At 51.9% G+C, this 27,542-nt stretch overlaps 1 protein-coding gene and 1 long non-coding RNA gene across 4 annotated transcripts in view; one reads left to right on the top strand and one right to left on the bottom strand.

Annotated features, from left to right (window-relative positions):
• Positions 1-10,963, bottom strand: part of PAX2 (paired box 2) — a 155,424-nt gene extending 144,461 nt beyond the window's left edge. For both annotated transcript variants that reach the window (XM_083502735.1, XM_083502729.1), the window contains exon 1: positions 10,844-10,963. In XM_083502735.1, coding sequence (XP_083358861.1) covers positions 10,844-10,871 — 28 coding nt within the window. In that variant the 5' untranslated portion in view covers positions 10,872-10,963. The remainder of the gene's footprint in view (positions 1-10,843) is intronic.
• On the top strand, positions 6,134-27,157 carry LOC310706750. Of its 2 annotated transcripts, none has more exons than XR_014526144.1 (3): positions 6,134-6,923; positions 8,080-8,220; positions 27,017-27,157. It is a non-coding gene; the product is annotated as an uncharacterized lncRNA (long non-coding RNA). The 2 variants fall into 2 exon arrangements; XR_014526145.1 differs by lacking the exon at positions 27,017-27,157 and adding an exon at positions 20,417-20,673.
• Positions 27,158-27,542: the final 385 nt, after the last annotated feature.

Raw genomic sequence — 27,542 nt, 5'->3', positions numbered from 1 at the left:
GGGCCTATTCTAGGAAATGGTTCGAGGGCAGTTCTAATATGTGCGCAACGCTCTTGCGATCCATGGGAATAAGTAGGCTTAAAATTCGAATAACTGGGCCGTGGGAGTCGTTGGTTAATTATGGCCATATCCAATATAATATTTTTGGAGTTCGCCTATAATTTTTGTACCGGTAATGCAATGTATTATTTTATTATGCGCGCTGTCTCTCCTCGCCCCCCCCCCCACGGCCGGGTCTCTTTGTTGCGCACCTCCCTGCTCTGGATATTGTGCTGTTCGCCTCCCCCCACTCCACCTCGATCCCAGACTGAATTTCCTCCCCCCACCTCAGACTTTTTCCAACTCCTTTGAGGAGAGCAGCCGAAGCTGTAGATCAAAGAAGGAATGCTTCCCTCCCCGCTCCCGACCAGGGTGGAGTTGGAGCTTGGGTGATGGCAGAGGTAGGCTGTGCTAGTGTGCCTGGGACCCTGCTCAGAATACAGGTGGAAAACATGATTTGCTCTGAAGCAAATCCGGAACGAATACAGAGAAAGGGGAAGGCGGCGAAATCCCCTTTCCCAGTTGCGCCTGTAGATGGCGCTCCGCGGTTTGCTTTCTGCGCAGCTTCCATCGCCAGACCTAGGGAAAAGTTTCAAAGTAACCGGATTTTAACTTAATCTCTCCCCTCCCCCTCCCCCCAGGAGTTGCTGCACACACACACACACACACACACACACACACACGCCCGCCTGTATCGGGAAGGGATCCAGAAAAGGCGCAGAGAAATTTATTTAAATTATACCGAATCCACACACACCTTTTTACTGGAAATAAAACAAGGTAGTTCCTGGTATTCCCATGCTATTTCTTCCAGACATATGGAAGACATATTTCATCTGCAAGAAGCAGGCCCAGAGTCCACAACCCCACTTCGGACATCAACTCACAGCGGTGACTTAGGCCCAACCGACCCATTTTGTAACCCCCCCCCCAGTGGCGTAGCGTGGGTTGTCAGCACCCGGGGCAAGGCAAGTAATTTGCGCCCCCTAACCCGTGGATTTGCACCCCCTAACCCTAACCCCCAGATGTTGCGCCCGGTGCGGCCGGCCCCCTGCACCCCCTACGCTACGCCACTGCCCCCATGCTCTTTCCTTCGCAGCCCCCCCCCGGGGTGCATCTGTTCCTAGGAGGCTATTGTTTGCCTCTCCCCGCAACCCTCCCGCCGCCCTCCCCGCCTGGTCATTAGCGCACAGGGGAGTTCATTCTGTCTTCCAGCAGGTTTATAGGCTGACCCTATATTTAAGGAGACAATAGTTGTGATTGTGGGAACGAGGCAGGGGAAGCGGGGGAGGGCCTGTTCCTTATCGAGGTTATACAGGAGGAGGAGGAGGGAGAAAAGCCTCTCCCACCCAGAGCCCAATGCTTGGGTGGAGAGTGGGCAGGTGCAAAAATGCAAACCTAGAGAAAAGGCGTCCACACGTTGCCTTCTCCAGGGAGTGACGGGCTCCCCAACAAGAGAGAAGCGAAGCGGCTGCGAGAAGGTCGTGGAGAGCCGCAGATGCCACCAAATCCCATTGAAGTATCGGATATAGAATGTTGCTTAACTGCAGCCGTAGGGCTTATAAAACATCCCAGCGCGAGAACCATATTATATATGTATATATGTACAGTATATATTTACGGCCCTGAAAACAAACAGATCGCTACGGTTGCTATCTTTATCTGTGAAGAGGTATATCAGTTGTGCTCTCCGGGCTTCCAAAGAGTTGTTAGAGAGACCCTCTAATCTCACGGCACATCCGAAGTGTCACCCCCTGCCCCTCTCCGAGCAAGACTTCCTGAAGGAATTGCTTTGTCAACAATCAAATCCACACAACAATTCCTATCAGCCTGAGGGGGTTGAGGGGTTGGTTGTTCCTCAAGTAGGATCCCTGAAACCGTTTCCCCTTCTTCCTTCCCCAAACAGATGGAAGGACTGGATTTCAATAACTATAAAGAACTCCCCCTCCCTTCCACCCCCCTCTCTGTTATCTTTGGGAAAACTCCCCAAGTCCCGCTCGCGGCCTGTCAGGCTTGGCTGCTTCTCCCCGTTTTTACTTTAAATGAATCTTCTTTCTCCTTTTTCAAAGAGGGTCTCCTGTCCCCGCTATTCATCGCTCACCTCCCAACTCGGGACATTTACACTTCAAAAGAGGCGACCGCTCCTCTGCGGAAATTTGGAAGGGGGAAAAAAAAAACAACCAACAACCCACAAACTTTTGGAGGAGTAGCGGAGGAGATAGTGATCTTTGCATTTACTTCATTAGCTCCTCTCCTCCCCCCGGCTCCTTAGCTGATCAAGTCAAACCTATTGATCGCATCCGAGCCCCTGCAACACACCGAGGCTCCCAGAAGGTCACCTCAGAGACCTCACCCACTCCCTGGGAGTCTTCACATAATGAAGTTTATCTTAACCTAGGGAGCTCTAGATAGTATTTTTGCGCCTCGACCCCTATTGCCTTCTTGACGCTATACAAAACCACGCCGCCACCACTAACAAGTAACTGCTACCAATTTCCCTCCTCGTTTCTTTGGGGCGCAAATATTTTCCTGCCAAACCAGATTGGACTCCGTCTGATCCCTCTACCACGGCGAGGTCCTGGCGGCCTCCAAACAGGCCTTACTGACAGGCAGAGAGACCTCGTTGCCCTTTCGGGAAGGATTTAGTCTACAAAATGCGCACGCCGGGCGTTTTCCAGTTCCGGGTTTGATTCAATAAACCAAAACTCTTGCTCATTTCTTCTGGCTAAAAGGAGACCGCGTTGGGCAGTCATCTAAGGGGAGACAGCCTCGATTATCTTATATGCATGAGATAAGACTATCATTCATAGGAGAGGGGCTGTACACAAGCGGGCACACACGCGCCCCAAATGCACGGCGCGGCAGGTAGGGGGTAATCAGAGTTAAAAACAAGAGCAGCAGCGACAGGGCTATACCCGGAGCCGTTGCGGATTTAAAACGGGCTCCGTTTCCGCACATTTAATATGTCCCGCACGCCGAGCTTTAAAAAAAGCTCACTTGCCGCTTGTGGAAACACTGGAGCAAATACACAGAGAAGCCCTGGGTGTTGAGAAGTTGCTTTGCATTGCTCCGAGGCGCCCACTCCCCAACTCCGGGGCGCTTAAGCAATGGGCGCTTGGTGGTGGATCGGGCCCTCCGCGGAGACTTGGCGCTGCCCTCCGCTTCCTGGTCCGTCTTTCTCCCCACCACCCCTCCCGGTGCCCGGATCCTCCGTCTCTTCACTCTCCCCCCCCCTTGCCCCTGTGGTCACGTTGGAGGATGAGGAGGGGTTGGCGTGGCTTTTTTTGAGAGAGAGAGAGCTTCTGGTACAATATGGAGCACCATGGGCTGCAATTTCACACTCCACGGCACATTTCCCCTAAAGCTACTTTCTTCTTTCCCAGCCAAGACCCCCTCATTTCCCTCCTCTCTCCCCCCCCCACCCCTTTCTCTTTTGTGACTCCTGGGTGGGTTCCATGTCTGGGGGACTTGACGGATACAGTCAGGCTAGGCTTAGCGTGGGCACCTTGGCACCGGGCAGAGGGGGAAATGAATGGACAGGGTGGAGGGAGAGGCAGGCGCGGGAAGGGGGGGGGGCGAGTCTTGCGGGCCTCCTGCTGCTCCGGCTGTTGTTGGCTCTTCCCCCACCCTCCAGCCTTTCTTTCTTTCCCCCCTTTGCTACATTTGTTTGCCCTCAAAGCTAAGAAGCCCACGTGCGCCGCTCTTTATTCGGCAACCGACACTTTAACCTCTCCTCTTTACAACGGAGCGTTGGCCACAAAACCCAGACAAGCCGGAGACCTTTTTACAGCCTCGGCTGGAGAGAAGGGGGAGGCCAGCTCAGGAGTGTGTGTTTTCTGCAGCGGGGCTGGCCAGCTCAGGGTTTAAGCTCAGAGTTTAAACTCAAGGGTTAAACCCAGCAACTAACGCCCCCCTCCAAAACAAGGCGGAAAAGGTGCACCCATGCGCGAGTGCTTCCTTCCTTGCTTGCTCGCTGCAAGCAACGTCCTTTGCAGTTGCATGCATCAGAAAAGCAGGTGGGCGTCCGGAGAGGAGCTGCAAATATGGGGAAGCAAGCGAGCCCCTTGTGCGGGGAGCTGGGGTGAGGAGAGAGGAGGCTTGCTTTTGGTAAACAACCGCTTGGCGAGGCTTTTGGCGCAGACGGACAAGCTCCCCCGCAGCCCGCAAATGCAAGGCGGCTGTAATTTGGTGGCCTCGCCCCTCTCGCCTAGAAAATGCCCATCTCCATTCCTTTATTTGGTGATGGCGAAAACGGCTGGGAATGCAGCGGGCAAGCTGGGCAGGAGACATTACCTGGTTCTCCTAGACAGCCTTAGATCTTAAGGCGCTTGAGGGGGGTCTGGCTTCCCTCTCAGAAACAGGCTTTCTCGGGGATTCCCGCCCCCACCCCCGCCAGAGATATTTTTGTCTTCTCTAATTTCTCCATAAAACTCCCGATGAGTGAATTAGGCGCTTATTAAAGTCTCCTTTTAATCAGCAGTAATGGGAGATTTCCTCCCCCCCCCCGGCTCCGTCCTCTCTCCTCCTCCCTCCGTCCAAGGTTGGCTTGCCTTGGGGCCTTTTGCAAATGTTAGGATTTACAGTGATCACAGACAAAAACATTTATATAACCCCCTAACTATAATGCACCCATAAAAACGGGGACATAGGTGGAAACTGCTGCGGCTCAGCGAAAACCCTGGCGCTTGCCCATTAAGTCCCTGGAAAGGGTAATTCCAGTAGAGGCAGGGCCAAAGTGAAATGATGAGAGCCTGCAATTCACAAAGCCCTACAGGAGAGGATTAGAAGGGGGAGCACTATATTCCCATCACCTCAAATCCATGAAAAAGGGGGAGCACTTCACCCTCCCTCCCTCCCACCAAACAAACAACAATTCAGTTCCTAGAAGGCCGAGAGGGCAAGGAGTTTATTTGTACACTCTCTAGCTAATGAGAAAGTCGAATATTCCCATTTTCTTTCTCTTTCTATATACATATACATATATATATATATTCTCTATATATCCATATATTCTATATTCTATATTTCCAAGTTACGGCCATTGTTTCTATGTTACTGGCCAGTTCCCGCATGAAATTATTTCTGTCGATAGAATAAAGGCACCTGCGATGTTGTTATTAATTTTTCTGGTGTTCTTTCCATGACTGTGACATTATTTTTTAAGTGTTATTGCCTATGTATATTATCTGAATAACTTACGAATACTTCAAACGGCGCATCGTTACTTTTAGCAATTTCTGTTTGCTGAATAAAGGCGCTTTCTCTCCCGGGAAACAAAACGATGGCGAGACAAAGTTAACCTCCACGCGACAATCTATGTGTGGACGCCACTATGCCACCCAGAATTTGGAAATGTGGCCTCTCATCATCCCTTGGTAACCAGGAGGATAGCGATTTAATGCTGAGTTTGTCTGGAGGGAGAAGGGAGATAAAAAACCCCCAAAAGGGGCAGCGGCTCGCTCCCCGTCTCTGACCCTAAACCTTCCGCTTTCAGGTGGGGAGTCAGCCTCAGCCAGGGCCTTGGGAGGGCGAATACCAGGGAAAGTTTCTTCGTTTGCAAGAGAACAGTTTCCATCTTTTTCCTATAAGGGGAGGGGGAAAGGGGTGTTGTTGCTGTTCCCTTCTTTCCCTCACCGTTTAATACTTCTTTGTAAAATCTGAAAGCAGGTAATCCTCAAATCTGAAGTCTAATTAAAAAGTGCGTCGGTCCAAGTCACTCGACTTTGGCAGGAATTGCTAATGGTGTGTGCGTGTGTGTGCGTGCGTGTGCGCGCGTACGCAGGGATCGGCAGGAGGAAGGGTGAGGGGAATTATTGAACGAGAGTCCCCGAAAGGGACAAATTAAGGGGAGGGGGAGGGGGAAAGGGAGAGGAGAACGAGGCGAACGAACGAACGACCAGGGAGAAAACCACACACACAAACCCAAAGAACCTCTCTGTGCAATTAAACAAATGTAGGATTTTAAAGTTATCTGAGACCATAGTCCAATAAAAGTATAGCCGCTTCGGGAAGCTTTTGGCTGGAGGAGCAGATCTAAATCCAAGATCAAAATTAATAATGACAATAATTGAAATGGTGTAAAAAGAAAGGGGGGGAGGAGAGGAGAAACTGAACATTTAAGGGCAACATTAAATAGGGCATATGAGAATTGTGAACGGTTCCAAAAGCTGAGCAGCCAAACCTTCTTAGAGAGAAAGAGCCCCTTTCGTTGTTCCGAGCAAACAGCCCCAAAAGACCCCAGCCCAAAGCGATGCGAAGGGAGCCCCAGGTGAGCAGCAGGGAGGAAAGGGAGCCTTGCGGGACGCAGGGAAGGGAGGAGACACTCGGGTTCCTCCGCTCCACGTTCAGCCGGCACCGGCTGGGAAAAGGATGGGCTCGTGGGGGAGGTCCATGCTGCAACGAAGGGGCCAGAGAGGCAGGAGCAAAAGGGGCTCCCCAGTCTTTGAACTGCGGCCTGGCCGGGGCTTTCCAGCATCGCCTCTCTCCCCGGCCCACCCAAGCTGCCTCCCCGATTTCTCCGACCCTGAGGTTTGCAAAGACGCCTCTCCCTAACCCACCGCTGGCCAGTCTTTCCTCTGCGTGTGATCCTGACCTAATGGATTTCGCTGCAGCCCTTTCCACTCGGCGGCGGCGAAGTTCAGGATTTCCTCTCTGCAAACTTTTCTCAATATAGCCGCCCTTGGATGCTGCTGAGGTGGTTAGTTAATTTTGGACTCATTTTTCCCTTAGAGACAGAGGGAGAGAGAGAGAATACGTAAACCTCCAACGATTTCTCTCTGCCCACCAGACCAACAAACTTCTCCAACTTTTCAGAAGATCGCGCGTCTTCTTCTGCTCAGAAGCAGCCCGTGGCACCTGCGCTAATCCTTCGCGTACATTTTCAGGTAAGGCGGCGGTAGTTCGTGGGGAGGAAGCGGAGAAAAGTCCCGAATGGATTCTAATTTCAGGAGTCCTGGCGCTGCTCTAACTTTCAGTGCATAATCCAGTCAAAATGTGCGTGTATTTCACAGGCGGAGGGATGGGTGGAGGGGGAGCGACCGAGCGGCCCACGACAGCTCACCTTTTGCCCGACCAGGCAAAAGCCCCAACCGACAAGAAGGGCTGCAATAGCCTTTCGCGATAGGCCAAGCCATGCTTTTGAATATATTAGTTAATAAAACGGATTAGCAGAGCTCCGGGGCGCCTGCCTGCCCTCTTCGCGCGCACGTGTGTCTCTGTGTGGGGTTCACAAAAGGACAAAGGAAGAGGTATTTTAATATATACATACATATAATAAATATATATATAGCAGTATATGTAGGAGTTTTCTTCTGGGCCTAGGTGATAATGGTAACATTGCGCTAAAGATCGAAGGGAACCAACAGAGCAATCACGGCTTTGAGGGTTGCAAATCTCGTTTACCCCACTTCTAAAACGGGCAGGATTTTTAAAAGGGGAGAGGACAGAGGCTCCAGTTCAAGAGCTCCAGCAAAGTCTGCTTTTTCCACACCGTGGAGTCGCGTTCCTTCTTGCCTCTGCTGTCTCCGCACAGGGGACCGCGGACATCCCCCGCCACACACGCACACCGCAGGACCGGGAAGGCCCCGCAAAACCCACCGGGGCTAGCGTTTTTACGCGAAGGCTTACGCGGCACTTCTGTTCGTCCCCAAATCCGGGGGAAGAAGCAGAGTTTCTGTTCGGTTAATTTCACTGCGCTCTGCAGCTCCCCCCCCCCAATACAAAAAAATATTCCATTTTTCATCCCTAAAGGAGCCGGAGTGGGGGGGGGGAGTTCCCCAGACGTCAGTCTTTGCCTCCTTGCCATGCTTTCTAGGGCAAATTGCAGGGAGTTTGGAGAGGTGGGAAGCGGCGCGGTGGGTTGGGTTGGGGGTTAAAGCGAGGAAGAAGAGAACTAGCAAGCTGCAAAGGTTGCTGTTGCGATTTGCTGTTTTTTTGGGTTCTGATTTAGCAAAGCTACCCAAGCCAGAGTCCTCGCCCGGCTGCTTTCTTAAAGGGACCAGCGGGGCGACAGGAGGGATTTCTGTCTCTCTCTCTTCCTAGCTCTCAGTCCTGGTTCGTGAGAAACAAAACAAAGCCTAGGAAAACGGATGGTGCTCTAGCTGCGGGAAGGGAGAGGAAGGACGGCGAAAAGGCCTACCGGGCCGACTCGGTTGATGGAGGAAGCCTCTCCCCGGAAGAAGGGTAGGTATTAGGGGTGGGTGGGGTGAGAGGGGGATCCGGAGGGCGGGCGGGCAGTCGGTGACCACCTGACCACCCCTTCCCTAAAGTCTGCGACCCCTCTTGGGAGAAGGTCTAGCTAAAATCCGTGGGAGGGGGCGGTCGGCCTTGGGAAGGACGGAATCCCTGCCTTCGGGTGGAATAGAGAATGCCATTTCCAAAGAGAGTGTGTAAAGGGAATACACGTGTTTGCACGCGCGCGCACCTCGAGATTGCCTAGATGTGCCATTGTTTTAGGCCAATTTGTTAGGGTTCCTCCGCCACCTCCCCTCCCTGGGTGGTACTTGGCCCATTAATTAAGCCGATATTCGGATTTAGGCAGATTTCTGTGTGTGCAACCAGTACGGAATTGCATGGCTTCGCAGCCTGATCCCGAACGGAAGTCCCCATCCCCTTCCGTGGGCTTTACTTCCGAGCAAGTGTGCAAATTCATTACTGTGATTAATTCTGCCACTCTTTTTTAAAAGGCAGCTCCGCTGTGTAGTGTGGAAGGGGATATCGAGGCCTCACAACCCACCCGCTACATGCTGGTTCAAACACCATCGATTACCCTCAAAGTGGCATACGAAAACAGCGGGCTTAGGATCCGGTGGAACATTAGAACCAACGTGGTTGTTTAGGAATTTGGGAAGAGGGAGTTGTGGCCAATAATAGGATACGAAGTGGCCTATCTGGATAAACCGGAAGGAAGAGGGAGGGTAGGAGAGAGAGATAGAATCCCAGTTTGCACCAGTGTTTCCCAGTTTCACACTGCTGTTGTTGCTTGTTGCTTTGACTCTGCCCCAGAACGGCCTCATATTGTGTTTAATTTTGCAACTGTCTGGCGGAGAAGTTGTGGCAGGCTCTGATTCTGCAAGTTTGAACTTCAGGAAGGAGTAAGAACGGGGGCTGGGGGGGGGGGGAGAGAGAGAGAGATAGGAGGAGATTTCGAGCAGCCTGATCCCATTAGCTCCGTCCTTGGGTTGCAAATTTATACGGTCTAGGAGGTGAACAGATGGACTATCAATTTAATTCCATCTTCAACACCATCAGAGATTGATTTTCTACTCGCTTTTAATTTTGCTATAATTAATTAGATCATTACAACTGTTTTCTATTGATCTTCCTATTTAAACCTCAGATGCAAAGGGACTTGGGCAGATCTTTTAGAGACACAGAAGGGAAATGGAACAGAGGGGACTTCGAACGGGGGGAGGGAAGGGAGAAGAGGGATTTTCTACCGAGAATCATTGCGTGGGAGACTGGAAAATTGGCTGGGCCTTCTCTCCTATGTGGCAGGTGTGAAACACACGATTAATACACAGCAGTACACTTAACGCGTATTAAGTGTTTGATGTGTTCCTGACTTTATTTGATCAGTGATCATGCATCCTAAGGCCCGCATCGAACCAGAAAAGTTCATTCATTTTGAGGTTCCCCTACAAATCGCCTCCTTCGCAAACTCACATGCCATCAGTTATAGATTCCCTAACGCATATTGCATGTTTTAATTGGATGCATTTCATCTTCCTTATATTGCCGGATATGTTTACAGAATCTCTCTCTATAGAAGTGCTTCCTAGATTTAGAGAAACTTCGTTAGAATAACTAGCGAAAATAGACCTGGTTTGTTTTCTTTTAAAAGACTCAGTTGGGTTGGTTCTGTTGAGTCCAGCCAGGACTTCAACGGCCCAGCAGCAGAGACTCCTGCCCCCCCACCTCACTCATAATTAGTCAATAAGTCTTGAAGCCTCTCTGTGTCAGCGATTGCGGGACCAGGAGCCCAGATTGTGAGCCCAGGCAGGGATCAGACTGAAGCAACATTTGGAGATCGGTTTGTGAACCCTCAACCCATCCCCAAGGCACAGAAAGCTCTTCAAAGATTTAATCCGGGTGTACACGTGGCAGCTATAGGGTGAGCTCCTCAGTTTCCAAAGCTCTACTCACTTAGCCCCACCGCCACCCTCACTCTTAAGGGGACGCCCTGCGCTCCCGGGACAGCTAGATCCACAACGGAGGGGGCGAAAGTACCTGCGCGGGACATTAACAGCAGGAGAGCTCCATAAATTAGTTTGTAGTTTGCTGTTTGGCAGACCCCGCGCACAGGCGAGGCGACCACAGCAAGAGTGGGGCCAGTTTGGCCCCAAATCCAAAACCTTCGACGCTGGCTTAAATTTCCCCATTTGACACCAAAACTTCATTCCTTCCTTTCAAACGGAGCGCACGCCAATTTCAGCTGGGAGGGAAGTCGTGAAAAAAGGGTTAATTGGAGAAGAGCGGCGCCCAGGGAACCAACCAGGGATGCGGAAGTTTCCAAAGGACCGTTTCATTGGGTAAAAGTCCTGATTGCACTCGGGGGCCGCCGAAGGGAAGGCTCCGCAGTACCAGATTTCAGACGCGGCTCGCCGCACACCTGTAGGCTCCCTGGAGCCAAGCTAGTCTCTCTATATCTGATGGGGGGGGGTTTCCCTTCACCTGCTGCTGACACCGGGGTGCTGGTGGGGTGGGGAAAGATCTCTGCCTGCCTGCCTGCCTGCCTTGTGAATATTCAGCGGGGCCCAGGGGCCCTAGCCAACCGCCTCTTTCCCCCACCCCCTCTTGCCTTTACCTGCTCTCCCGCCGGAGCTGTGAGCCATGCCTGCCTTGCCTAATGGTGCGTCTCCCTGCCTGGGCCGCTTGGCTCAGCCCAGCAGATCGGCCGCGGCCTTTTCGCGTTCGCTGCTCCTCTGCCGAGCGCTTCGCTGGGCCGTCTTGCCGGCTAACCCCCCCCCCCAGCCCCCAGCCCCACTTTGGAGATCTGGGAGCAACCACCCAAAGCTAAACGGTTTAGATAACGAGAGAACGAGAAAGGGAGGGAAGGAGAGGAAGAACGAAAGAGAGGGGGAGGGAGAGGGGCTCCTCTACTCAACCCCCCTTCCCGGGGAATTAAAAAAATAAATAAATAAACCTTGGGAGAAGGAGATGCCGCTCCACAGATCCTCAGCTAGCTTGAAAAAAGAAGGGGAGAAAAATTGCCAGCACAAGCCCACTTTGTCTCGCGTTCTTAAGATGACAAGAGGCGCTCCTCTGCGCTAGCCCTCGGGGCCCGGTCGCAAGTGGAGAGGGGCGAGGGCATGTACAGAGTGCCTGGGACCCCCAGAGGGTCGTTGCTGAAGCTTGGCGATGGGAACCTCATTTCCCTACCCTGCCTATTATTATTATTATTAGGCCCACCTGGATTCCATCACATATAAAAACATAATAAAACATTACAAACTTCCCGATACAGGGCTGCCTTCAAAGAGCGTCTGGCTACCAGGCACCCCCTTTGGATAGCCTCCCCAGATATCCCTTAGGATCATTGGGGAGGAGTGGGGGATGGGAGCCCTATGGGTCATCCAGCCCAACCCTCCTGCTCCGTTCAGGAAATCCAGAGTTGGAGAACTGCCCTTCGTGTCCTTCTCACCCCCCCTCTCCCCGCGCGCAAAGAAACCCTGTTATCCAGCTTCTGATTGGAAAACCTCCAAGGAGGGAGAACCCAACAGACAGTGGCGTAGCGTGGGGGGTGCAGGGGGGCCAGCCGCACCGGGCGCAACATCTGGGGGTTAGGGTTAGGGTGCGCAAATCCACTGGTTAGGGGGCGCAAATCCACGGGTTAGGGGGCGCAAATTACTTGCCTTGCCCCGGGTGCTGACAACCCACGCTACGCCACTGCCAACAGAAACCCAACCTTGGGTAATCAAGGCCTTCCCCTCCGTGGTCCAGCAGCTACCTGCAGGATGGTGGCGAGAGAGCGCTCTTCTGGCCGAGGATCGCTGCCAAAATGCCTCTCAAGTCGAAGGGTTTTGGTGGGCACCATCAGTCCGCTATGCCGCCGCGGGTGGTGAGGCCCAGCTCCAGAGAGTAACACGCCAACTCACTTTGTCGGCCGCGGAGAGGCAGGGAGCCGGCTGCCATTGTTTAAAGATCCCAAGAACCACTTTAAGGACGGTATGGTATGGGGGTGGGACACGGCAGCTAGAGCCTTGCCCTGACTCGCCTATAGACCCATTGCTCCCAATGAGCTGGCAACCACAGTCAGCCATCTAAAATCTCCTCCCTCATCCGAAACGCCAAGATAAATCTAGGTCGGATTCAGACGAGATCTTGAACTCGGGTTCCCCACCCCCGTCGGCAGTGGTGCCAGCTTGAATAAAATATGGGGGGCAGGTAAGCCCCTCGACCACATGACGCGGTGCACGCGCACCATTTGAATGGCAATGCCCATCAACTTGGGGCGGAGGAGGAGCGCAGACTCCCCCTCAAAGATTTTATGGGGGGGGGTCGGAAGACCCCTCGGCCTCTAGGCGTTGGCTCCTATGTACTTCGGAATCTCGCTAAGGAGAGAGTGTGGCCCACGGGCGTAGCCAAGGGGGGTAGGGGCAGCTGCACTGCCCCCCCCCCGCAAATCAATAAAAATCCATAGATATACATAGCTAGCTGAGGTTCTGTACCCCCCCAAACAAAAGGCCTGCCCCGCCTGACAAAAAGCCTGGCTACGCCCATGGCGTGTCCCCCTTGGAGCCCCTGAGACCCTCCCTCCTTGCGGTCTCATGGCCGGTCAGCTTCACCGGCGCTCCGAAGCTTGTTTGTTGGACAAATCCTGTCTCTTCCTTCCCCAGTTCAGGATTGCCAGAGCAGGCGCGGCGCGGCGGCAGCAGATGCGCCTGGGAGCCCATTCTTCCTCGCCTTTCCCCCCTCCGCCTCCCCGCCCCCCATTGATTGAAAGTCTCTCAACTCCAACAAGGTACCCTAGGAAAAATGAACCATTCGCTCATCGATTCTTCATTAAAATTACATTTCTGCATTTGCTAAATTGGTTTTAAAATGCTTCCCCTGTTATTATGGTCTTGTCAAAACCGACGCCGGGCTGGACAAACAGTGTTTTAAAAGCCTGGGGGGTTTCTTTCCGGAACTACGAGGAGCTCCTGGGAAAGAGGGGTGGGGTGGGGACCAGGGCCCCAAATTTGGGGTGGGGGAGCGCGAGGAGGTGGGGGGACACCGAAGGGAAAGAGGTCGAAAAGACACCTCCAGTGCCACCATCCACCAACAAGCCAAGTTGGGGGGGGGGCATTTGCATCGAGTGGGGAGACGGGACGCAAACGTGGAATATAGCCGAACCGCTTTGTTAATAATTGTAGGAATGTCCGTTTGTTGAGTGACCCATCGCCAAAGGAACTTTCAAACAAGCGCAGGCATGAGTTGGCCTCCTGACAGTGGTGATCTTCTCCCCTGGTTCTCTCTCCCCCCCCCCCCCCAGTCTGTGGGCGCATCTCTGCCAGGGAGAAGATTGGCAATATAAACACCACCCCCTTCCTCCCAGAGAGAGGTCCTTGGAGTCCACAGCTAAGCGCCCAAGCCCACCTCGGAGCACACACACCCCGCCACTGCAGCTTGTCCCCCTCCCCATCTGCCACTCTCGCTGGCGTTTTATATGTGGGGAGAAAGAACTCTGGCAGGGACAATTGGGTGGGTGGGTGGGTTGGTGGGGGGAGCGCTGCCTCTCGAAGCTGCTGTCTCTGGCGAAGAGCAGAGGAGCAGAAACGTCTTCCTGATGTGTTTATCCCCTAATCAGTTCATTAGTTATAAACAACATGACATTAGAAGTTAGGAAGCATTTGATATTAATTTTTATTTAACTAGTTGATGTTTAATCCGTCACGCCAGGCTGCCTAGGAGTTAGAGGGAGAGAGGGAGAGAGAGAGAAAGAGAACTGCCTGACACCAGCCAGTTAGACTTAGAACTTCATATGCCACCGTCGTGGTCTTGGGGGGGGGCGCAAAAAAGAAGGAGTGGGTCGAAGGAAAGAGGAAGGGGGGGGGGAGAAAGGGCGCAGAGGGAAACAGAAAGAAAGAGGCAAGGGGGGGGGGGAAGAAAGGAAGGCTAGAAACTGAAATAGAGGACACCCCCCCCCAAAAAAAAAGACTGAAAGAGGAGAAGCAGATGACGTGTAGGGCACCACCACGATGGGATTCGTGGAAAGAGGTTGGGGAGGCTTTGCGTCCCATCCTAAGAAGGACAACCTCTCCAACATCTGCGCCACCCTACAGCCTATGCAGTCTTACTCTGAAGTGGCGAGGAAATACCCCCGCAACCCAGTTCAACCAAGCGGGGCTCGCTTAGGATCGACCTGCGCGGTTCTGAACCCGATCCACAACTCGATTCATTTCAGCCGTCTTGGTTTTCAGCAGGATTTCTCGAGCTCCGACCTCGGTCTGCGCAACTCTGTTGTGGATCGGCCCCTTTGGAGAACTTGGATTCTCCCAGAAAACCAAGGTCGGGGGAGCGCTGCGCGGCTTGGGTGGCTGGTTTGCCAAGCTCAGTGAGTAGCGCAAACGCAGCGCCATCCCTAGTTCAGAGTCGCCGCTTGGAATTAACCCTGCGCCGGCTGCAGGAACAAAGCACCTCGAAAGAGGTGGGTTATTTTGCTGGCTCACATCCCGCTCCTTCTGCGTTTCAGGCAGTGCCTGTTCCGGATCCTATAAGCACTAGGTAGTGCGCACCCCTTCATTGTCAAGCAGGCAAAGGAGCGCCCCTGCTTCGGGAAATGGAATAAAAAGCGCCTGGCGTCGGGTGTGAGCGCAGGAGAAACCATCAAACTTCCTGGAGACTTCCAGGACAGCCAATATTCCTCTTCCTTATACAAATAAGAACTAACCCCGTTCCCACCCCTCATGCAGACGACACTCCTGTAATTTCAACTGCAACGACGAAGTAGAAAATTACTCCTCTTAATTGAAATGTTTAAACTTTTAAAAACATATGGATAAGATAGATATAGACGCAGAATGTCATTTGGGGTTGGTTTCCTGCGCGTTTTTGCACAGACGCATCTCTCCGGGGACCTCTTGCGAGGCATCTCTCCCCGCCCCCTCTGCTCAACATAAAACATCGGCGATCTCTTTGAAATATATATCTGCTATTAATCACTCGCCCCATCTATCTGCAGTGTAAAGGAAATAGCTCACATTCCCAAGAAAATTGCCCGTTGTGCCTCGGTTAATAGTTAACTCCGGAGGAGAAAAGTTCCCAGGGAAATGAGGAACGCGAGAGAAGGGGGGCGGGGAATGAAAAGGTGAGCAGGCATCGTCACTCCTTTAAAAAAATGGGGTTTGATCCGCCATAGACACCCCCGTCTTTTTCCTCTTTCTGGAGGAATCCGGGTCGATTTCCAACTTGTAACCCACAAGTCCCGAAAAGGGGACTATTGCGCGAGGTGTGGTTGGACGGGGGTACTGTCCCACCGGGTAATGCCGGGAGGTAAACATGGAGAGGGTGCGCGGAGGGGGCGAAGTGAAGTCGGAGCAACAAGCCTGCTAGCCCGATCCGCAAACCATTTAGGCCGGAGTGGAAAGGAGGCGCTTGGGGTCCACGCGCGCGGGCCAGCCTCAGTCAGACAACCCAATAACGGGCCAGGACCGGGAGTGCTTGGGCTACTAGCCCCCTTTGTTGGAGGGAGGCCTCGAGCGCTCCCCCGAGGCGGATTAGAGAACCTCCTGGAGGAGTCAGGATTAGTTGAGAACCGCTTTTCTCGCCATCTCGGTGAAAAACCGGATCATCAAGGGTGGGGCTAACAGGCGGAGTGGAATGGTTGTGAGTGGCCACATCCAGGCTCGCTCTCTAGCGTAGTTAGAGTAGCACTCGGAGAAAGTGATGTAGATATACTGAGGGATGGAAGGTTTGAAACGCCCTGGGAAATCGGACTACAGTACAGTATACTTAAATTGTCTCACACGCCTGCGCACCTGCGCGCCTGCCCGCGCTTTGCACCTCTCCGCCTGGAGCCCGCCTTCTCGGTTCAGTGGGGAGGTACTGGGCGAGAGGGTCTTTTCCGCGGTGGCGCCCTGTCTCCAAAATCTCCTTTTCCGCGCATTTGATTATCCCGTGGTTAATATATATATATAAATCCGTTGAATTCGGGTCTGAGTGAGCTGTCTGCTTTTTAGCGCTGCTTTATATCTTATTCTTATCCGGTCGCATTTGCCGTTTTCAAAATTTTGGTCGGTTTTTGAGAGTTTCGCTTAAATGAAAACTCTGAACAAGAGCCAGCGCGGAGCTAATAAAGTTAAGCATGATCTTAATAAGTAGTCATGATCCGGTTTCGGGACCAGGCGGGGAAGGAAAACCTCAAGGATCCTGCACTGCAGGGGGTTGGACTAGGTGATCCTCAGGATCTCTTCCAATTTAACAATTCTATGGTGATGATCTGGTTCCCGCACATTTGAGAACTGCGTCAATTTCCAGCGCTCCCTGGTCTTCCTTCTTCCCTTCCTGAGCCGCCGCGATCTAAACGTGTGTTCAGAAGTGGCGCTCAAGACACGAGCTTAGCTGCATTTGTGAGCACGTGTGAACCCCACCTGGGTGCGCGCGCGAGCCTATCCGCCACAACATTGACTGCACATGGTAGCCGATATCGGTTGGCCAACCCCCCAGCTCACCTGTCCGCCACCCAGAGTCGCTCCACAACTTTCTCCTCGGGTTTGGAGAGGGAGGGAGGAGCGCTTTCTTGGCCAGTCGTCGGGAGACAGGGCAAGCATAGCTAGCCCCATCCTTTACCCGTTTATTGGGGAGTAAGACCCCCTGCCCCGTTTTGTGGGACTTGCCCCCAGGCCAAGTGCGCAGAGGGCTGTAGCCTCAAGCCCGATTCTTAATCCGCGGGAGTGGAAAAAGGAAAGCTGGTATTCTTTAGGGAGTTTATTAAAGTGTTTATATTTCACTAAATAAAACAGAGAAGCAAGCAAGAAAGGGCGAGAGTTGCATCCTGAGCAACTTGAATTCAAAGCCCGCCTTTTAAGGCGCCTGCCTCGATTACCCGACTGGCGGGTGCTCTCTGGATGCCAGAGTCGGAGAGAGCCGTGGGTTTGGCAGATGGTCCGGTTGACCAGAAAGGAAACGGAGAGAGAGAGAGAGAGAGAGAGAGAGAGAGAGAGAGAGAGAGAAGGGGCTTGCTCGACAGCAGGCAGGAAGATGACGACGGCAACTTAACAAACATTAACCAAACTTTTTAAAAGCGCAAGTCTGTAACCACGAATGAGAAAACCAGAGGGCTCGTGGGTTGCCAAAAGGGAGAGAGATAAAGGCTTCGGTTCCATTTCCCGTTCTTGTTTCTTTCTTCGCATCGCCACCGGGACTTGAAAAATCACCACTATTCTTGTTCTTCCACAGAATTTATAGTGTGAAGAAGACAAGAGCGCTTCACGGTCCTTAGGAGAACCTTGCGCGACAGGTCACTGGTAACAGCAGATTTTAAGAGGGGTCGGTGGGCAGAAAACCAGCTGACCCTTCAAGGGAGACCCTTGACTTGGCTAGGAAGGCTCTGGAGGGACTGAGTTGTGGTGGGTGACAAATCGGAGCTGCCTCCCCTCTCCCCGGGAAAGGGGCTCCCGTTCTGGCAGCCGCCTTTCTTACTGCCTTCCTGCACAACGCAGGCGGTTTCCCCCAAATAAATTTTCTCTACAGGAGAGAAATGGTCAGTCAAATTAAAAGACCATTCCAGGCAATCGGCATTGAAAAGGATTTATGAGCCTTGCAATCCTGAACATGTCTCCTCCTTAATAGTAAATCCCACCGAGTCCAACGGGACTTAACTTACTTGGGACTGCAGTCTTAATCTGCCAATGATTACCGTAATTCTCGGCACACTTACTTTGGAGTAAATCTTAACTGAACCTTACTGGAACTCAGTAAACCTGTGGCGTTGTCAAAACTATTATTTTTATTTTTATTATTTGTATGACACCCTATGTCCGCAAGTCTCAGGGAGGTTACAACATAAAAACACAATATAAAAACACAAAACACATAATAAAGACAACCCCCCCCAACAATGCTCTTCTCAGATTAACATACCCAATCAAACACGTTTTATGTGATTGTATCTTTATTGATATAATAATAATAATAATAATAATAATAATAATAATAATAATAATAATAATAATTTATTATTTATACCCCGCCCATCTGGCTGGGTTTCCCCAGCCACTCTGGGCGGCTTCCAAAAGAATATTAAAATACTATGATACATCAAATATGCTATTTCTTGGGGGGCATGGCTCACTCAAGGTGCTTCACAATATCATAAAAGCACCACAAGTTTGTGTGTGTGTGTGTGTGTGTGTGTTTGTGTGTGTATGCACACACAAAAAACCAAATCTGAAAAAGGCAGCAACAGTAGCAATCATTTAAAAGACCAATTGGACAAGAAGAAGGCGCGTTTTAATTTAATACTTTAAAAGGTGGTGTATTTTTTAAACTATTCGAAAATCTGCAACATAGCGGTCATCTGCGCCCCGGAAAGCAGAGCGCTCCATAGTCTAGGGGCCCACCACGAAAAGGGACCTGACTTTTGCCAGTTGCAGTCTCAATGCCCGGGCAGGTTGTAAACGTGGAATCCTTGAATTCAAGTTAAAACTTATCCGTCTCAATTTTAGATTTAACATTTAACTCAAATCCAACTCTTCTCTAGGTTTTCAACTTTCTGAACTTCTAAAAAAAAGGACAGAGCACCTCAGGATGGCAGCAAAGCTGTGTAAAAGTGAAAGCAGCTTAGAACAGTTCTGGGTGTGTATTGGAACTGGAATTGTGTTAGCACCACTGTGACTTCCCTAAATATGTTTATGTGGACTTATGGCACAGAGTGTTCAGCAGGAGCAAGAGAACTGAGAATCGTTGGCCTCTATCCGTTTATTCGATTGGCAACGAGCAGCTTCTGTCATATATACCTGCTGCGCGCACAAGCGTTTACACCGTTCCCTCTTGAAAAAAACTCTAATATCAATTCCAACAAGAACCGCACTCTCTGCCCCTGTTCCCTGCTCCCATTTCAGAGTCCACAGTGCGGAATAGACTCCTTCCCTCACCTACAATCAGACCCTCAATATGTGGGGAATAGATATTAGCCTATGAAAGACCTTGAGGTGTGCTTAGGGGTAGAAGGAACGCGCCGAGAAGCCTTCAGGAGAAACTCTAAAGAACTTTAAACTCGACTATTCCGGGTGAACTGGGCTGCAGATTCAAAACTTCAGCCTCCAGATACAAATTATCCTGGCAATTCCCTCACCCTCGCGTGGTGACACTGGCTCTGGGTGCTTCCACAAAATGTGGGCGCCCATCACCCGGACTGAGGTGCCAGAGCTTCTCCCACGATCTGCTCGCGTGGTCCCCGAGGTGCCGTAGGGTCCGTGCGTGATTTTTCCACGCACCACCACAGTCTCGCAGAGCTGTGTTTCCTATCAGCCAGTCAGGTCTCCGACTTCTCCCGCTTTGGCCTTTCGCTACTTCTCCGGGACTGAGGTGGTTCTCCTCTCGCATAGGGAGGGGGCTTCCTAGTAGTCGAAGTGGGCAGGGGTCGTATTACTACTTCCACCACTGCCATTATAAGAGTCTCCTCCTAGTGGTCGAGGTCCCTGTGGCCCCCACCTACGGATGTAGCTAGTATTTTTTTGGGGGGGGCAGGCTTTATGTTAGGGGGAGGAACTGAGTTATCTGCGACGCAATTGGTCAGTTAGTTAAGTACCGTGGTACCTCGGGTTACAGACGCTTCAGGTTACAGACTCCGCTAACCCAGAAATAGTACCTCGGGTTAAGAACTTTGTTTCAGGTTGAGAACAGAAATCGTGTTCCGGCGGCGCGGCAGCAGCGGGAGGCCCCATTAGCTAAAGTGGTGCTTCAGGTTAAGAACAGTTTCAGGTTAAGAACGGAACTCCGGAACGAATTAAGTTCTTAACCCGAGCTACCACTGTACAGTATTTTTGTTTACCTACTTGATGGGGGGGGAGCTGCCCTCTGCACCCCCTGGCTAGGCCCGTGCCCCCACCCACTAAAATGGTTTTTTGGGGGGCTGCCCCCAAGTTCATTCAAATGGTGTGCGTGGGCCGTGTCTTGTGAACAATTACGCGGGGCGTAATTACCTGTCCTCTCCAATATTTTATTCAAGTTGGCACCTATGACTACCGTATATATTATATGGGCAGAGCTCGTCTTATTATTGCTAATATTATTTTCCCATCACCACTACGTATGTTTTGATATCGCTCAGCCCTTTCAGAAGTCCTGCTTAGGTTCTGACCTGCGGAGGTTACGGGGACAGAAGCCACCTCCCTCCTAGCGGCTCTTATCTTTTCCCTGCTGGGCTTCTGCATCTCACTCTCTTCTCCCATAGGGCCACTTCAGCCTGAAAGCAGATCTCGCAGAGACGAAGCGCCGTCGGGTTGTTTTCCCTAGAGCCAGCGAGGAGGCGGCAGGCGAACCCCCATCCCTCCCTCCACTTCTCGTTCACTTTCTGTCTGGATGTGAGAACAGGAAAACGGACCAGGGATTTCGCCCCCCCCCCAACCGCCCAGCCGAGATCTGCCCCCGGGACACGATCCAGAATGCCCGTGCTCACTCCGCGCCCCAAATCTCTCTTCCAAGGAGATAGCGCCTCCCCTTTCTCTCCCTTCTCCTCCTGGGCTTCTGCTGGCAGCCGGGCACAAATAAACTTAGTTTAGTTTCCCTTCATTTCTAAACGGAGAATTGCTGGGGGTTCATTTGCTCTTATTTATCCTCGCAAATCCTTCCCTTTTCAATCCCAGATTTCTGTATTGGACGGGGACGCGGCGGCATTACGCACCAGCGGGAGGAAATTATTTTGTACACACTCAAATGGCACGATCTTCCTTCTTGCTTTTTTTTATATAGTTCAGGGCCTGGCCTTGAAAACGCGTACCTCTCTAACCCTGGCCTAAATTAAAGGGTTGATCTGCTTTTCGACTGGTTCCTATCCCAGCATAAAGGGACAGGGTGGCTCTCCCTGAAAGTCTCTCTCACTGTGTCTTTGGGTGGCTTTCCTGGGTTAAAGTAGATCAGGCCGAAATCCATCTGAAAGTCCAGCGGCTCCTGCCCTTGAAATCCGTGGGGGATCAGAACTGTTTGCTGCATTCGCCAGGATTATAAAAGACCCTTCTGTTTCCTGGCAAAGGCAGGAGAGGCCAGCTGCAGTTTTAGTGCAGTTTGAAAATCTCCAAGATGTTATTTGAAGCAGGTGCCCACCTTGGAAGAACTGCTAAAGTTTGACAGAAAAAAGAAATATTGAGTGACTTCACTGGGAGTACTCTCACTGAAACTAGTGGACCTAAATTAGCAAAGTTCATTAATTTCAGTGGGTCAACTCTGAGTAAAATTTAGGTGACTGCCACCCATTGTGTGCATAAATATTGATTCTGCTTCCCCGCCGCTCTCTTTGCTGCTGTTGTCCTGAGATTTTTTTGGTCGGGTCAAAATCCGCTTCCTCACCCCCCAGCCCAGCCCCACATGATGACGATGACTCGGGGGCTGGTAACAGGATGTGTTGGCAACCGAGCTCCCCGCCCCTCTTAACAATTTCTTGTGCGAGTCTGTCTCTCACGAAGTTCAACAGGACTTTCCCCCGAATAAGTGCGCAGACTTTGTGCGCAAGGACGCAGCGGATCCGTTCGGTCGATTTGCAAGCGAGGAAACTGAGTCCTCAAGGACAGGAGGCGCGGTGCCTCGCATCCCTCCTCCGAGAGAGAGGAGAGCTGGAAGGAACTGTCTGACCCGCGGGCGGCTCGCCAAAGTCCGGCTCAAACCTTTGCGGGCAAGAGAGGATTAGTTGTGGAATCCAGGCCGGGGAGCTGGAGAGGAGGAGGGGGTGGAGGAAGCCTAAACCGCTTCCGGATCCTTTTAAACTCTCCGAGCCAGTTGAAAAGCGTCAGGCTCGCCCAGGGAACCTAACCACGCGCCCCTCCCGGAATTGAAAAGTGAATGTTCCAGGGCTGTGGGAGGAGAGTTCTTGGAGGCTAAGGTTCGCCCTATTTCTTGGAAGAATCGGAGCGGGGCGGCGGGCTCCTCCTCTCCAACTCTCTAGTCCGAAAAACACCCGCACTCTATTATTATTATTATTATTTGCAAAGGGGCCAAGCGCTGCTCCACTACGCCGGTACGTTCATGTAAGAGATGGGTTACCCATTCCTCCTTCCAACCCATTCTGAAAACGCTAGGAACCTCTCTCTCCAAGAAAATGCGAGGAAAGGGCCCGGAAAACCCCTTTGGTCCCAGCCCCCGTTTCCTTCCTTTTTGCGTGTGCAACAAATGGGGGTGGTCCGACTTCGTGTCTGTGGCCAAAACTGGCTGCACGCTCAGCAAAGCCTCGGACAATCCTGTAATCTCAGAGACTGACTCTATAGCAGAAAAGGGGATTAAAAACAATCCGTGCCAAAGTCCCCCTTCTTATTTCAACGCCTGGACGTGCTGCAGACGCCTGTCAACCTGCAAAAGGCCATATCCCCCATACATTTAGGCCTCTGGCTGAACATAGGAAGCAAAGGCGTTAAGAGAGTCAAGATCAGGTCCGATTTTAGGCTTGTATACTCGGAGTATGTGCGTCCCCAAAGAGTAGGTGTTAGCCCAATGCCTTTAAGATCAGGCGGTTGGGATTCCACGCCATATGTCTTCATTCAGGTTTGGTACCTGCCTAAAAAGCAGAGACACACACACAAACATCACACGATCGCCTTTTTGCATACTAGTCAGCCTCTATGGCTATTTAGCAGTTGTTCTGGGCAGGCGTGCAATGCGCCCTCCATCCACCCTAATATGCCCTCTGGTGAGCAGAGGTGAGCCACCCACTCGCTTGCTTTTTTTTGCGTGAAAACCGCCGAGCGCCGTCTTTTCTTGCTCGGCTTTTGCCCTGGTGGAAGTTGCACCGCGGCTCATCTTCTTTTCAAGCTTTCCTGACCTTTCACCGACCAAAACTGACTCTAGTTCCCAAGCGGTCGGGCCACAGCCAACCCACAAAGACTCTTTGCTGTCCGACAGACTGAAGCAGTTCGGGCAGGTTCCTTCAGACTTCTTGGGAAGGCCCTGTCTTCCCTCTCTGTCTGTACTTTCCCGATCGACCCTCTTTACCGTCTAATTCCCATCGCTTCCCTCTCTGACCTGCCTTGTCTTTTCAGACGTTTGCACAGCGCCTAGTGGTTTGGCGCACAAGAACTCGGAGTCCACGATTCCCCAGCCCCGGCCTCTTCCCCTAAAGTTGGTTGCAAATCCAGAACGACTTTCTCCTCGCAGCCCCAGAGTCCCCCGCCCGTTTCCTTTTGAAGACTGTTTCCTTCACAGCCAAGTATTAATTTGGCGACCCCACGTCGATTCTCCGAAGGCTCCGAGCCTAAGGGCCGCTTGCGAGGAAGTTAAGTCTTACAGCACCCAGGAAACACTTGGCTTCCGAGTCAGCGAGCTTAGCGCGCGGTTGCAAAAGGATGAAGGCCGGGCGAGGTTTCGCTCGACACCCTGTGCGCGCGCGCACCTGTGCGCGTGGATTCGTGTTGGCCTCGTTCAGTCGCGGTGCGGGCGAGGGAAATAAAAAGGACTGAGTCCCCACTCCTCCCACCCCAGTGCTTTGTCAACCTGGATGCAAACCGGTTTATGCTTCGGATGAGTTGGACATAACCCGAGGTCAATTCGCAGCCAAGCTTGAAGCGCTACTAGTCGGCCGGTTTGGCTTCGCCCGCCGTGTGGTCAGTGGTGGTCTGAAAGGCACAACGGCGAGCCTCCCCCCCAAATCAGGGGTGTTAAATAGGCAGCGGAAGGCAGTGTAGAGAGAAGTCCCAGTTCGCTTCCCCCGGGCAGTGGCGTAGCGTGGGTTGTCAGCACCCGGGGCAAGGCAAGTAATTCGCGCCCCCTAACCCGTGGATTTGCGCCCCCTAACCCTAACCCCCAGATGTTGCGCCCGGTGCGGCCGCCCCCCCCTGCACCCCCCACGCTACGCCACTGCCCCCGGGGCAGATTTGTGTTGCTGAATGGGTCCCCCCCCAACTGAAGTCCCCTCTCCCCCCCCCACTCCTGCGTCAGATAGGTATTTTTAAGAATTCGGAGGCGTGTGAACGTTTCCCATCCTATGGCGGCACCCTCTAAAACCCGTGGCTTTTAAATAAGTTCAAGGGAGGGGGGAAAGTTACGGCTTAATCTGCGCCCTCCCCGTTTCCTTTTTGTTTCAAATGTCCAAACTGAAGCTCCAGAGGCGATTCCGATCCAATAACAGTCTTAGCGCTCGGGATTTACTTCCAGGGGTAAGATGTGTGAGCTCTATTAATAATCATAAAAATCCTGCTAACCCTCTTTTTAAAATTAATAACTCTGTAATTATAATAATTTTATGTGCTTTTTTTATAAGAAGAGGTTAATGTTGTCACAGTGTGGGGACAGGAAGGGGGAAGTCAAGCGCGATACCGCTGCTTAAACTGACACCTTCCTATTTTATTAGGAGACATTATTATTATTAGACATCTGCAGGTAGAGAATTAAAATTAAAATCGCTTTCAACAATTCAATACACTTTTTATCAGCCATCTATCTGAAAATCAGGAACATTCATCATCGGAGGCATTCTCCCTGAAAACAAGAACCCATTCAAATTTTATACAAATTATCATATTTATCATAGTCTGAAAATCTGGAGTAACGTCTCCACAAACTGTCTGCCAACTCCCTGGGGAACTGAATCGCACTTCGGAGCAGCTAAAAGAGATTCTCTCTCCCTCTCTCTCTCTCTCTCTCTCTCTGTCTCTTCCACCCTCCTCCTCTCTTCCTTAACCCCTTTCCTGATTCCTGATACAGAAACGGAAGATGAAGATGAAGAAGAGGAGGACACGGAAATAATAGTATGGAAAAAATAGATTTCTCTCTCCCTCCGCGCCCCCCCCGTCACACATACACACAAAGAGGCAGCCACATTTCGCAAGATAAGTAGGTTTCCTCTGACGCAAAGGTTATAGGCGGTCAGGCTGGTACGCTGCATGCCTGAATTCGAGGCACTAAGTCCCAGCTTATTGTTTTCGGAACCATTTCCCAGGTGCCAACGTAGCTTACTTTCAAGTAACCGTTTAGTGCTGGCCAATATTCCCCCCCTCTAAGCCCATGCGCAGTAGTAAATCCTGGGAACTGAAGGCAAAGTCCTCTCCCATCTCCCGTCTCCAATCACCTTCTTATTTGGGCGACTTGGAATGGGAAGGTACAACACCCGTAGATCTGCAACAAATTATACAGTTTTCACATCCCAGCATTTTCTGCGAGGAATCGGGGGGATAAAAGAAGGCTGCTTGCCACAAATTTGCAGGCTCGGACTAAGCAAGGTCTCTCTCCACGGCCCCCACTCCCCCTGCAACAAGGGGATCATCCATTGAAAGTGAAGCTGGACAATGGATGGTGTTGCTAAGTTATTATCCCCCGAGTGTGTGTGTGTGAATAACAGTTGAGCAGACTGGATTTTTGGAGAGAGTTTAAGAATAGCATACACCGACCAGGCAAGTCCCTCTCTCGAAGGAAGGGACGGTAGAATTGCACATCACATATTTGTCTTAGTTTTCCACTTTGGAATGACTTGACAGTCAATCCAGAATACACACATCTTCTTTGCCATCCCATGTCGACACACATGTAGCTAGACCGTGCTCATCTGCGCTGGAAGAGTTCTCTGTCGCTATCCCCATAGCCGAGGCGTCCTGGGACCTCAGTTTGCTACTCCGACTTTGACTGGCAGTGCTTGGGAGAGCGCCAAGTGCGCTACTTTGAACCCACCCATTTAGCCACAAAGGGGCACCAAATGCGGTGAATCTTAGAGGCAGCGACATCAACCCGCGTCAATGGCAGGACAACTGGAGTCCACACGTTGCCTACTCCCGGTGAAACAGACACGCGCTGCAGGCTCCTTCGAGAGCTTCCCTGATGAGCCTCGCAGCCAACCAACGCGTGTGGGTCCAGAAAGGAAACTCCACGGTTCCATCATCCAGTGTAGGGGAAATGTGAACGTGTGAACGGGACTATATACCCGTGCAAACGCGAGCTCATTAAGATGCGCGCAAATCGCGTCTGCTTTCTTCTTGGGCAGGCCCTGGAAAGCAGAAGTCCGCACGCCAGCATCGGATCTCTGCGCACCCCACCCATTTTTCACGTTTCCAAGAGAAGACGGCTCGCTGACTTCTCTGACTTACTTCGTACAATGCACAAAACACACACCATTCTCTAGTCTTGCCAGCGTTCGGCTGGAACCCAATTTTGGACTCTCCTGAAGGAGGATTCTGCGCAGGTTCAAAGCCGGCATCTGTTGCTAAAGCAACAGAAGCTGATATATTGTGAGCGATCTGACTTAATGGCCTTTCCCATCCCCTCCCCACAACATGACCCCCTCCCTGTTGGAACCAGGTTTCTCCTCCCCTCCAGGCCCATCTCCTTTAGCTCCCCAAGTCACCCCAGGCCGGGAAACTGTACTTAAAAAAAAAAAAATTCCAAGTGAACGAGGAGAACATGCAGAAAACAGCAGTGTGTAGGGTTGTCTCTTGTAACTTGCCGTATGCATCCTCTCTAGGCCAAGGGAAAAGGAAATGAGTGGGGCTGGTGATGGAAACTTCCCAGTAGCGTCCCAGTCACCTCTCCACCGTAGGAGCCAATTCCTATGTGCTGAGGTCCTTCGCCCCCCTACAAAATATTTGAGGGGACCTGCCGCCCCAAAATTGACGGGCATTTTCATTCAAATAGCGTGCGCGTTGCGTCTTGTGGTCGATTATGAGGGGCTGGGCGTGACCTACGGTCCCAATATTTTATTCAAGTTGACACCCCTGATCCCCACAATTTCACGCTACCTTGGGGGCACCTGCGGGTTGTGCGCGTTCCCTCCACGTCGCTGTGATGAGAGGCGCGCGCCCCTCTCTACGATGGAGCAAGGTGGGGATTTCTAACACAATTTCTTTCCTTTTCTCTTTTAACAAAGAGTCTCTGGAGCTGTGCAGCAGGAACTCTCATATTGCGGCCTTTTTACACTGGAAAGGCGAGAGAGATCTGCGGAACTCCCTGCCCATTGATGTACTACTTTCATGCAGCTTTGGAAAGCAATTCCGCTCTCCTCCAGAGCCGCTCTTGGTTTTAGCCCCAGATGAATTGCGAAGCAATGGATCGGAATCCAGAATTGCAAGACTTTACGGCGCTGCTAAGAAAATCTGTTTGATCTTCGGCGAGAGGGAGGTGTTCGGCCGCAGGGGGAACCTCAGAGCACTCTAGATTTTTCTGGATTCCGAATGTCCTCGCGACCCTATGCTCCAGAACTCCGCGCCGCCCTCCTTTGATCTGGAACCCTCCCGGCGCCTCCCTGGTCCAAGTTAGAGACCTGCGTTCCATCCTCAGGCGCCGCACCGCGGAGGGAGCCGCACAGCCGAGCGTCTCTCCCGATCTCCTCCCCACGTGCCAGGTGGCCCCTGGACTTCACACCCTTCAGGCAGGAGCAGCGGCCGCCATGTCCC

The sequence above is a fragment of the Podarcis liolepis genome (assembly GCF_965112155.1).
Source record: "Podarcis liolepis genome assembly, chromosome: 5".
Taxonomy (NCBI): domain Eukaryota; kingdom Metazoa; phylum Chordata; class Lepidosauria; order Squamata; family Lacertidae; genus Podarcis; species Podarcis liolepis.
The sequence above is the reverse complement of the archived record's forward strand: the minus strand, read 5'-3'. Positions and strand labels throughout refer to the sequence as shown.